The sequence below is a fragment of the Mesoplodon densirostris genome, chromosome 1 (assembly GCF_025265405.1).
Source record: "Mesoplodon densirostris isolate mMesDen1 chromosome 1, mMesDen1 primary haplotype, whole genome shotgun sequence".
Taxonomy (NCBI): Eukaryota; Metazoa; Chordata; class Mammalia; order Artiodactyla; family Ziphiidae; genus Mesoplodon; species Mesoplodon densirostris.
The window spans coordinates 216,235,395-216,248,683 of record NC_082661.1 but is presented as its reverse complement, the minus strand read 5'-3'; the positions used below and the strand labels follow the sequence as shown (position 1 = coordinate 216,248,683).

At 33.8% G+C, this 13,289-nt stretch overlaps 1 protein-coding gene across 3 annotated transcripts in view; it reads right to left on the bottom strand.

The window, feature by feature from the left end:
- The window catches only part of SMARCAD1 (SWI/SNF-related, matrix-associated actin-dependent regulator of chromatin, subfamily a, containing DEAD/H box 1), a 71,698-nt gene that overhangs the window by 19,437 nt on the left and 38,972 nt on the right, over positions 1–13,289 (bottom strand). For all 3 annotated transcript variants that reach the window (XM_060115172.1, XM_060115166.1, XM_060115181.1), the window contains exons 7-10: positions 12,831–12,932; positions 11,777–11,858; positions 9,869–10,260; positions 640–839 (exon numbers count right to left, since the gene is read on the bottom strand). In XM_060115172.1, the coding sequence (XP_059971155.1) occupies positions 640–839; positions 9,869–10,260; positions 11,777–11,858; positions 12,831–12,932 (776 nt within the window). The remainder of the gene's footprint in view (positions 1–639; positions 840–9,868; positions 10,261–11,776; positions 11,859–12,830; positions 12,933–13,289) is intronic.

The window sequence follows — 13,289 nt, the reverse complement described above, 5'->3', positions numbered from 1 at the left end:
ATGTTTATTTTTTGCAAGAACTTGGACAAGGTATTTTACTGACAGTAGCAGTTTGGGGAATATACTTTTTAAATATATACTTTTAATAATTTTTCCTTATATAATCTATTTAATAAAAGTGTCCTTTTCAATTTTTATGTGTTTTTACCTCAAAAAGATTAAAAATTTTGGGCTTTTGAAAGCATTTAATCACATATATAGGTTACTTCAATCATTTCACTTATGATCAAAAAGAAATTGAACTAAGACAAATTTTTACATTGATGCAGTTGAGCAGCTGACTCTCTGAAGCACTAAATTAAGAGGTAGCTAAAACCACCTTTTCAGTTTCTGTGATTATATATGAAATTATATGTCATCAGACAAGGAAAACATAGGTTACATAAGACCATAATATCTCCTCCCTCTAATTTACAATGTGATAATGGAGTAAAATATCCTGATTGGGGGGTGGCGATCAATGAAAAACAATTCATATACCACTTACGTGCCATTATAGGAAACCCTGGGTTTCCCTTTTAAACATTAGTTTTCCTACCATTTGCACATTTAAGTTTCCTAGGCACAATACAGGAATACATTCAACATTTTTATACAACTGAGATAAAATAATGAATAGGTACATACAATAAGTATTACCTTTGGTTTAGAATGGAGGGTTGTTCTATGTTCCATCCACCTCCATTTCCAGTGAGCATGGTAACTTGTTTCGTCAATTTATTTGAAATGTCTTCACATTTGTTCATAAGCCTTATAACTACATCCCTTTCTTGGATCAGTGTTTTACAGTTCCATATCAAATCTTCTGATAAGCCATTCGTTTTGGACATCTTTGTGAACTATGGCATGAAAAGAAAAATAATTTAACAGTTCAGATCTAGTAAATAGGGAGCCAATTTCTTTCTCTGTGAGGGAAAAAAGTTTGTTAAACTTTTACTAATGACCTTAATCAAATGTGAAGAGAACCTGCATTTGCATTCTCACGTTTCACTTTGATAAATCCCACTGTTACCTCAAACTCATCATGTTGAAATAAAACATACCTTTCTCCTTAAAACGCACCATCCCAAGCTTGCTACCCTGACCCTGGTAGCTGTTCTCTTATGGGAGAAACTCTAAAGTAATTGTTAATGTCTCCTATCAGGTTTTGTCTTCAAAACCTCAGATTTATGACTATTACCAAAGGTAATACTGCCAAATATAAAAACTGCATACTAATCTCTTGCCTCCATTTTTGTCACTTCCTATGAATATAAGATTAATTTTCCTAAAACATACTTTGCTCTATGTCATCACAGTACAACCCCTCAAGCTTTCAAAACTCCAATTATTATCTGTCACTTGATATTTTACTCTAAACTGAGACCACTACTACTTGGAAAGATATTGTGTGAATCAAAAGTATACCGTGACCAATTCCATAATTTCATAAAACTTAAGAATAGTATCAATTTCAATACAAGACTTGTATAAATAGGTTTGTATGAAAACTCAGAATTTCTTTCAAAATGTATTTGTATTTATTTTTCTAAAGGAGACACTGACTGAATACTTTACAAGGTAAAAGCTGTAACAGAATTAGAATTTTCCCAAATAGATAGCTGAAAAAAATATATCCTGAAGAACTGTGCAAAAAAATATTTTTAGTATAAACGATTAGAAAAAAGCCCAGTAGCTATTTGAAAGCTGTTTTTTGGGCAACAAGAAAAATACCATAATCCAGAACAGAATAAAGGAAACTAAACTAAAACCATCTGTTAGAATAAAGCCACACGTGGTTTTGATTCATGGTATCGTATTTAGCATATTCTTTCAAGTTATGACAAGAATCCATTAACAGCTCTAAATAATCCCCATGAACACAGTATTTCTAAGTTCACAGAGAAGCTCAAGCAATAGAAATTCAATACTTAGAGGATATACTAAGAAAATTTCATTAAAAATGCAGTTTATACTAACATGTATTTTTCATATTTAACCTAGAGTAGGTTGGTAGAAATGAAACTTACTCATCTATTCCAAAGCCATGTTATTACTGTACCGCAGGAATAAAAAAACAAAACAAACCAAAAACTTAGCATGCCACAAAATGGCATTGTGAAATAAAGTTATTTGTACACTACTTTATATTTTCACAAGGACAACATTCATAATCACAATGTAATCTCCCACTCTGTACTTTCCAGGGAAAAGATTTACACATAAAGAACAGGATATGTAAGAATCAGTGCCTTGAAGATTTTAATGAGGTTCTACTAGAACTTTTAATTAAAATATTTTTATTTTTAAATGGAACCCCAAAATTATAGGTCAAAAAACCAATCTCATGTCTACTGTGGGGTAGTGTGTTTGCGATGTGTGTGTGAGAGAACCAACGAGAATAACCAGGAAAAAAAAAAGAAGGAACATATATTGTGTGCTTTGTATGTGCCAGAAACTACTAGGTGTCTTTTATTCACTAACTCATGAAGTCCTCACAACTGCAAGATCAGTCCACCAGTTCTGGATGAATAAACTAAGATTCAATTTCCAAGGTCACTAAGCAGGATAAAAGATTCCAAAGTGTATGCTCTTCTCTTTTCACTAAAACTAGTACTTCCCAAAACAAAACAAAAAAAACCTTAAAAGTTAAAAAACACAGGGGGGAAGGGTGGGATTGACATGTACACACTGCTATATTTAAAATGGATAACCAACAAGGACCTACTGTATAGCACAGGGAACTCTGCTCAGTGTTATGTGGAAGCCTGGATGGGAGGGGAATTCAGGGGAGAATGGATGCATGTATACGTATGGCTCAGTCACTTTGCTGTGCACATGAAACTATCACAACATTGTTAATCGGCTATACTCCTATATAAAATAAAAAGTTAAAAAACAAAAACCCTTTTTTCTGTAACCAATTGCCATTTATTGTGTTGGTTTTTTTTCTTTTCTTTTCTTTTCTTTTGTAGTTAAGTACTACCCTGGCTGGTGAAAGTACCTGGTATACAGACATAGTCCCTTGTCCTCGTGTGGTTTATAGTCATTGGGAAAGACATGCGACATACAATTTTAAGCCTTAACAACTGGTATTATAAGGGAAAAACCAAAATTTCATGGGTACTTTTCACACGGAGAGTAATATAATCTAGGATTTAGGAAGTCCAGAAATCAGAAAGAACTGTTTTGACTCAAGTAAGATCAATTCAGTATTGTCAGAACCTAGAGAAGTAAGAGAGAAGCATACATTAAAAAAAAAAGAAACAACCAGCCATTACCATTTCCTGATGAAAGAACATACCACCAACCATGTAATAGTACTGATGGGAGCATTTAATTCTAATCCTTATTCCACAGAAAATATAACCAGAAAAGCCCAGACTGGGAAGCTATAGAACAAATGATCCAGTTTCTTCACCAAAGATATTACAGGAAGGGGGGAGGGGGAGGGATGGAGAGAGAGAGAGAGGGAAAGGGAGACGGGGAGGAGGGAATGGAGAGGGTAGATGAAACAAGATCAGACATAAGCTGGTAACTGAACCTGGTTATGAGTACATGAGGGTTCATTTAGCATTCTCATTTTTATGTTTGATATTTTTGTAGGGGCCATGAAGGGGTGTGCAAAGAGCAACTCTTACTCTTTTTTTTTTTTTTTTTTTTGCGGTATGCGGGCCTCTCACTGTTGTGGCCTCTCCCGTTGCGGAGCACAGGCTCCGGACGCGCAGGCTCAGCGGCCATGGCTCACGGGCCCAGCCGCTCCGCGGCATGTGGGATCCTCCCAGACCGGGGCACGAACCCGTATCCCCTGCATCGGCAGGCGGACTCTCAACCACTTGCGCCACCAGGGAGGCCCGCAACTCTTACTCTTACTTCATGATGCCGCAACAGTTTGATCGAGACTTTTAATGAACTTGACATTTTGGTTATTTCTGAAGTCAAAGTTTCAACTTAACTCCCCGAGGCTTCCCACTCTCTTTACCCTCTTTCCATACAAGCCAACCAACATTACAGATGATCCAAATTATTGCTGCTGGTTTAGAATTTAGATCTAACTAGTAGTGGTACACTGTTCATGAATGCACGACATCAGTAGACAGATTTTTGAGGAAAAAGTTTCATTGTTTGATAAATTTGCTAGAATTAAGTTCAGCTGTGGCTGACAGTAAACCCAAAACATCAGGGGTTTAACTAAAACATAAGTTTATTTCTCTCTCATATAAATGAAGACCCCAGGGGGCAGTTCAGATCTGGTACAGTGGTTCCAAAATCAAGAATTCTATTTTAGGGGGCTTCCGTGGTGGCGCAGTGGTTGAGAGTCCGCCTGCCGATGCAGGGGACGCGGGTTTGTGCCCCGGTCCGGAAGATCCCACATGCCGCAGAGCGGCTGGGCCCGTGAGCCATAGCCGTTGAGCCTGCGCGTCCGGAGCCTGTGCTCCGCAACGGGAGAGGCCACAGCAGTGAGAGGCCCGCATACTGCAAAAAAAAAAAAAAAAAAAAATTCTTCTTCTACTTTGTTGTTTCAATATCCTCAACATGTGAGTCCTCATCACACTGACATCTCAACCAACAGGAAGAAGAGATCCTTTAAGGCCGCTTTCCAAAAATCGTGGTATACTTCTGCTTACATCTCTGGACAGGAATTTGTCAAATTACCAAAGGGAGGCTGAAAAATGTAGTCTTAATATATTGTGGGTAATATATAACTGTTTCTTAACATTTCACTAATAATATATACAAAACTTCCAACACAAAATATTGTGGATATCTGCAGCTAACATTTTTTAAGAGACAGACAATTGAACGGGCACTTACTTTATTTAATCCTTAGCCTTCTCCAGAGGTCAGTATCATAATTACATCCCACTTAGAGAAGAAATACAGGAACAGAGAGAGAACTTGCTTAAGGTCTTGTAAGTTGCTAGAAAATGTCAGAATTGGGACTCAAAACCAGGCCATCTAGCTCCACTATATTATTTACCCACCCTCAAGTACGGTATTTATAAAACCAAGGGAATAAATAAAGAGGCATGAATGGAATTCCGAAACAAGAGAACCAACACAGAGAGAAAAACAACATTCCTCAGGATATTGGGGAAATGAGATTCCAATATCACAGCTGTTCCCCTACCGTAGGTCATAAGACTCCAGAAGAGACTTTTTCAAGAAGATGAAACCGACAAAATATCTGAAGTGTCTAAAAACTGAGGGGAAATTTAGACAACTAGGGAAGAATTTAGAGCTGAAGTAGTAAGTATATACAAAACTAAGAAAACAGAAAAACCAAGACAACTAATAAGTAGGGAAAACAAAATGCTGAGCAAGGAAAAAAAGTAATCATGTAGTATATTACATGGCTCAGCTATAAAAGGCATTTGCATAGTCTAACAATGTAGATACTAAAAAATGATTTTCAAAATTACCACATTATTAACATATTGATAGGACTGGGGAATGGGAAATGGGCATGTGAGGTGAGACAGACAGCGAGAAGAGAGCTAATCCTACCACAATGCTATAATGCCTATGTCATATCAAAAGATAAGGCCTGCAACTGAAAAATTTTTAAAAAGCATTATCTTTATATTCCTAGATATGGAAGTGATAAGAATCAGACAGAAGATGTAGAAGCAGTTATCTGTGGTACAGGAAATAGGCTGGAGAAGGGGATGGATATGGATTTTCAGGGAGAACAAGCCTGTAGAATTTTTTAACTTGATCTAAATACAAGCATAAATAATAAAAAAATAAAAACATTTAAAAAAGCCCAACATTTAATTCCAAAACACTTTTATTAGGTGTGTGTGGGGCAGGGAAAATGGGTGTCTGCCCCTAAGGAAAGGTGTAAGAACACTCTACTGTTATGTTACTGCTTTCTGAAGACAAAAAGCATTTAACAATCCTGTAAGTTACTTAGCTTCACTAAAACAAGACCTAAGAAATACAAAGTACTCTGTAAATGCGGGATCCACTAGGAAATCTAAAGTTATTGATGAGCACAGCAAATACGATCCTAATTACATAATATGAAATATACAAACATTCATAAACGGATGCTCAATAAAGTCTTAAGTGGGGAGTATCTTTGGTAGAATTTTGGCTAAACTTGATTTTCTTCTTTGTTCTCGCATGTACTGTTTCAATTTTAGACAAAGAAAACAAATCGTTCTTCAAAAAAATGATAAAGCTATTTTCTGAGGGATAAAAGAGAAAAAAAGTAATTGCTACTTAACTGGATAATTACATGATAAAAGAGCATCAACATGGCCCTGATTACTATCTCTTTGATTAAAAAGTCAAGTATTACTTTAAGGTCTTTATCTTTTTAAAAAGGTCACAGACTGAAGTACCTACTCTTGCCACCATGTGTCACTCTTACAGTAAAAATAATTTTGAATTTCTGTAGGAAGGGGGAAATTGTTTAAAAGCAGATTTAATTCCCCACCTAAGGAGTAACATTATTGAGGACAGGAGTCTTAAATACTATAAATACCTGGGAGCAGCCTACAAAGTACTCAAAATGCATTTATAGTTTCAAAATAAATATCAAACTCAACAAAAATGAAAACAAAGCCTGAATACAGTAATCACACACTTTACTGAAGCCACCCTATTAGGAAGCAGTATGCATTACAATTCTTCGAGTCACAAATTTAGACAGACATTTTACAATAAAGCAAAAAAGAAAACCTGTGGTCTAAGTTACTAGTGGGAGCAGCACAATGACGAGAGTAATGTTTCCACATGAGGTAAACCCGGGCTGCTTGGTTAACAATCAAAGAAAACTGCATTTATGCTGATCTAAATGTTAAGGAAGTAAATGCACATATGAAAAATTTTTAGATTGAGCTATTTATGAATGAACTATTCATGAATCTTGATTTGATCAGTATAAACTACGATTCTGATTAAAGTACAAAGATGCAACATAATAAGATTATCATAGACATAATAGCATCTCCACCCTATTTTGCACAAAGCTAGATAAAAATTCAGTAGGTGGTTGGTGAACTGAAGCCATCAAATGTGTGAAATCTGGCAATAAAAGCCCCAATTTTAGCACATTAACAGTACACATTTTTAAACTAATGACATTTTGGCTGGCTTTGTTTCCAAAGTCTACATGATTTAATGATGTGATCTCTTACCATAAGCACATACTTTACTGCTATGGAGCAGAAAAATAAGAGAAATGGAAAAATTATGAAGAAAATCTGACAAACACTATTTAGATTTTGATTTTTAAAAAGGGTATAAAGCTGCAAACATAAATACCCTTAACATAAAGAACTTATTTCGTTAAATAACCAAATTTTCTTCATGTAAATAAAATAAGGGTGACTAGACTATCTCAGAGCATTTAAATTTTTTAAAAGTGTAATTCTTTGACAATGAAGTCATAATCATAATGTACAACTTTTCAGCTTTTGTTTTAAAAGGCACTGCTAAAATAATTTTCACATTCAAATTAAGTTTATAATAACACAATGAAATACCAATGATTACATTTAACCTATCAATGTTATGGAGACTTCTGTTTTAGCAAAAAGTCATAATTAAAATATGTGTTTACTTTGATTTGTTGGCTCAGTATGCATTGTAATGAAATATTAATGAGTTTTAAAGTTCTGCCAAATTCCCCAATCCTGAAGACTAAACTAATAAGATTCAACAATAATGTTAAGAGTTTATTAGACATTTGCACATTGTTCTTAATATATAATGCCTTGTAATTTTCATTAAAGTATGACTGAGGAACAAAATTAAAATTTCAATTAATTCTCTTAAGAATTTCTAAAAACAGTAGCCATGAAAACAAAAGTAAATGCTTTTTCTTTTGTTTAATTCTGAAGTAGTTCACAGGTACATTAGCAAGCCTCTCTGATTAATAGGGAAGAAGTTAATTATATAATTTTTTTTTACCAAAATGTACATAATACTGACCTTTCCTTTGATGACTTTAAGACATTAAATTGATCTTTAAATCAGTCATATTCAAAATTCTAAAGTAAATGAAAGTAGAAGCTGAAAGTTCTAAACAAATTAAAACTCAAAGCTCATATACACTGACTTGCTAAACTGTTCATTTCCAGGAACTTGTGTTCACTAACTTTTTCAGAATAGCTAAGCCCTGTATTCGCTAAACTCAAGTGGCAAGTTTACTTTTTAACTGTTACATAAAATAATCAGCATTTAGATGAATGGCTAGCAAAAATTGTCTCTGTATTCAACTTTCAGAAAGAGGACAAGATGCTATAGGAGGTTTAAGTAGATAATGCATAATCTCCAAATTCATGTCAAGACTAATTTAAACTATGCCAATTAATTAGTAGGGGAAATATGCTTTCTACATGTTAAGTTACTGAATATTTTTAAAAGCATCTGGCACATATAACTGTGGTATAATTCACTTTTTACTATAAGATATGTGGGCAAGTAGTCACAGTGACTGAACACACTGGTGCAGATAATTGCATTCCTTATTAAGTAAATTAAGAATTCCAACAAGCCCGAGCAACCCAACTCTGTAATGACATAGGAGACCATTAAAGATTAAAAGAAAGAAGAAAATGAAGAAAAGAAGAACAAGAACGCCCTTCAGCAAATACTTTAACAAATAAATCACTTAGGCAAAGCCGAACAAGTTTTCAAAGGGCCTGCTTTGACAGATGTTCTCTGGAAAAGCAAAGGCTTTAGGCAAAACGAATATCTTTATTTATTTATTTATTTTTAAAGCCATGAAATACTAGTAATGTTGTTTCTATATTTTTCAAATATTTTAATTTTTTAGAGAATGCTATTTACAATCATTGTTCAGGGACCTTCCCACCTTGCCACTTCAAGATACTCATCAAAGGGAACTTAGGTTCACATAGATTTGTCCCAAGTATAAGATTAATCACAAAGCAACTTTACTCCCTAAGTTAGGGAATAAAACTTCCTAAAAATTTATAAAACATCAAGAGTCACTATTGATGTGACTTCACATTCTAAAGCTGTAAAAAATCATCCATACTGCTTTCACAGGAGGGCCTGTTTAGAATCCATGCTATAAACCCCCACATTTTCACAATATGAAGCAAACTTTAAAAGACAGAGTTCTTACATTTCTCTGTATGAATAAGATTTGCTGACTGTTGACATTTATGAAACTCAAAATACAGGTATTTTAGATAAAACTTGTTTATAGCAAATGAAATTCCAGAAAATGATCATGCAAAGTGTACTTACCAGTGCTTATGCCTTCCCTTCACCTAACGCTTGAATTCTAGGCTTCCACACACTTTTCTATCTTTCCAATTAAAAACGCTGCAGCCTGCTACACTCCATAAAATGGCCGTATTGTTTAACCAAGAAAAACATGTTAGAGATTGAGCTGTCACTTTTAAAAGAAAAATAAGATAAACAATTGCTTCTTCTGTGGTGAAGCATAAAACACTTAGGCTGGCATTTTAAATCATGGAGCTCCCCTGGACCATACTGCTCTTCAAGTAGTTGTAGTAAAACTTCCACCACATTCTTGCTTTCTGCATTGTGTCTCAGTAGTAACAGATCAGAACAGGCTAGCAAACAACTCCTTCCTAAATGTAAGCTCTAATTTCTTCTTCTGCAGTGAAATGAACCAAGTTTCTATGCAAAAGAATGAGTGACAGTATTCCCAGCCAATCAGCTTGGGGTTTTTCAGGAAAATCACCCCTTAATTCATTCAAAATTAGGTCATATGACACTATTTGAAATACTATTGGCTTAGAATGAAAGTAATGTTTGACTCTACACAGGATAAGGCCACCCATCTATGCTTCCCTGGGCTGAAGATACCTTGACTATAAACAGTACTGTGAATTAAATACACACACACGGGGGGGGGAAAAAAAGAATGTAGCCTTACCAGAGCTTCCCAACTATTAAAGGGCCGGAGTTCTGTTATCTTCTGAGCCTTTTTCTGAGAACACTGAGGAATCAAAGTAAGTTCACCAATTGAAGCGTCTTGAAGGAAGTGAAGAATTTTACCTTTATAGCCGTCCTCCATCACTTCTTCTCCACTACTATAGTTCTCGTCTAATGAACTACCGACATCAGAACCTGAATCATATTCCGAGTCTTCAATAACTCTTTTAGGATTAAATACATTTTTCTTACGTTTCTTGTTAAAACCATTTTGTGGTTTCATGGAACATTTCTGTTTCAGTTTTGTTTTAGCTGCGTTTTTAGGATAATTTTGACTTCTTGAAGAAACTTCTTTTCCATTTGGAAACTCACTTGGTGAAGCATATTGCATATCTGCGTACAAAGAAAAAAATAACTACATTAGAAAGATATAGATTAAATATAAATTAATATAAATTAAATAACTACATTGAAGATAAAATTAAATAAAACTTCAAGTAAGAAAATTATTTATACAAGTATTCATGCTTTTTTTTAATACAGAATTCAACTATAATTTATTGTTAAATCTTGATATACTTTAAAGAGAAATACTGAAGTAGAATTTGAAGTTATACAATGAATTGAAATAGTTTCAAAAATAGGTGACAACTTTTAAAAACGAATTAAATATAAATCCTCATTTTCTGTCAAAGATCCTGAGAATATAAATGGCAGCTGCATATATATAAGATGTCCCAGATGTTATTGAGCAGCCACACCCCCAGGCCAAAACTGATGGGTGTAGCAAAAATAATGCTCATCCTAAATTAAAACTATCCATAGTATGACTAATTTTTCCATCACCCATCCCCACTATTCTAGGTTCATCATTACCAAAAATCATTTAAATATGTTATTAAAAAGCACCACTACTTCATCACTGATTATGCTATCATATTCCATGGATTTCTAAGATGCCTGTGATCGAAGGTACACTTATTTTATGTACTAGTAAGAAATATTAAGTTACTCTTTAACACAGTATTTTGTTATTTAGAATGTTTATGTTTTACTCAAAGAGCTTTTAGACTTGCATATTATCATACATTCATTCTTGTACACATATTAAAAGATAAGCAAAATAAACTGAATATTCTCAACATTTCTTCACATTCATAATCTTTCCCTTCTGAATCTTTTTTCAGACTCAGAATTGGTGATATTGGTGGTTTTCTTTTCTCCACCCAATATCATTCTCTGTGCCATCGAGAGCATTTGTTGTGTAGCATTTTCTAAAATAATTCATTAAAAATGGACAAAAAACAACAAAAAACCTAAAGCCATTGTGTTGGCCTTTTAAAAAGCTGGCTTTGCAATTAAGAAGAGCTAGTCTACTTGATTTCTTCTTAAGGATGTTACTAAACATGTGTGATTCAACGCCTCCCCACTACTTCTCTACCCTTTGGTTCCTAACGTTAAAAATGTTCCACTATGGGATCAGGGACTTTCTTCCATGCCAGTGATAACCATCTTATAAGTTTCTGATACTGGTGCTTTTGATATTCATGTAAGTGCAGGCTAGGACATCTACGTTATAGTGATTATAAGACACCAGCAATTGTAAGATCTTTCCTAAGAGGTGTTAAAATGTAAAAAAAAAAAAAGTTTCTTTTGTACTCAATAAAACATGGTAGTTTATAAGTAGTCTTAACTATCAAAAAAAGTTAGCCGAATAGAAAAAAATGTTTATTGTTTCATTCTACACTGCAGTAAAGAACAGGCCAAAACATTTGGGAACTGGTTTCTAACATCTCGTGCAATCCCATTCTCCGGTTATTAGCTAATAGGTTTACTATTTTCTTATATACTAAGATATAATATATTGGGAAGTATGAATTTTCTGTAATGACATAGAACAGATAATTACCTTGGTCTTCCGCAAACACTTTTAAAGATTCTAAAGCCTCTGTGTACATCCATTCATGTTCCTTGAGTACTTCCCTTAATTCCTAGAAATAAGTCATTGATCTTTTTATTAAAAATCTAAAATTAACAACTTGTTGAAAACTTTTATGCTCTTTTAAAAATAAGTAAATCACCTGAAAACTTAATAGAATTCATATCTGATTATTTCACACTTGTTTTTATGTTGCTTTACAAATGCTTTCTGTATATTTAATTTCACTTTTGTAAATTTCTTCAAAGGGAAGGAAGCTTGATAGTTTTTGCATTTCTACTCTTGCTATGAAGTGCTCTGAACACTAGAGTATGAAAAAATGTTTGCTCAATTAAACTGCAACATGCAGCTAGGCTTTTATAAACTGCCAACTTCAAAACATGTAATTTGAACATGTGCAAAGAACCACTATAGCAACAAGACTTTGCATTCAGCTCATCAGAATTTAGCAGATGTACTATCTGAATAAATCAATACAAGTGTAAATGTATTCCCAATGTTAAACAAATAATGTGTTTTCAAGTACAATAAGGTGATTAAACACAGGCATTTTTAGCACTGGCATGCTTGGCATGGGTCTTTACTGACCCTGAAAGTATTTTTACTATCTAGCAAATACACCAAAGCTTATTAAGACACTGAAATATAGTATTACATGTTAAAATGCTTCAGGAAAAATTTAAAGGATGAGAATATGAAGAAAGCTAAAACAAGTGACTTGGGATTATAGATGGCTTTGTAGAGGATCTGCATTTTATATGAGATGACAGTTGTTACTACAGTTATGTTTGTTATGATTATATGATGTTACCATTATAATGCTGATACTATAGTTAGCAAATAAGCTAAATAAATAATGTAAACTAGCAGTACAAAGATATTTTATAATATTGATAAATAAGAATATTTAATCAGAACAGTGCAAAACTCACCCTAAGCTTTTCACATGGTTGATCTCAAAAGACTATTTTGTAATACAAACATTTAGTACATACTGATTAAATTTCTGCACATGATTACTCACCTCTTTATCAAAATTAGGAAATTCCTTTTGCAATTTCAACACAATACTTTCCTGTTTTTCCCAATTACTGCTAGATTCTGCAGACTCATTTGATTCTTCTCCCTAATGGGGAGGTAAAAAAAGAGAACCAATTTAAGATATCATCAATAACAACAGTCTTAAGACAATCACATTTGTATTTTGACTTGATTTGGAAGTTTTCACATTCGATCAAGAAGAATCCAAATATGTTTCTTTTTGTTCAAGTGAAAATTGACAAATTTATATCTTAAGGATAAAAAATATTACTGGTTTTAGATCACTCAAAAGACCTTGACTACATATCCAATAACTCACACTTCACTCATACAACGCTCAAAATGAGCTAAATCTGCTAAAACAACTAGAATGATCCTCAAACTGACTCGAAATAATTCAGGTATACTGAAGTCTCTCCAAGCTAATGGCAAAAACCGAACC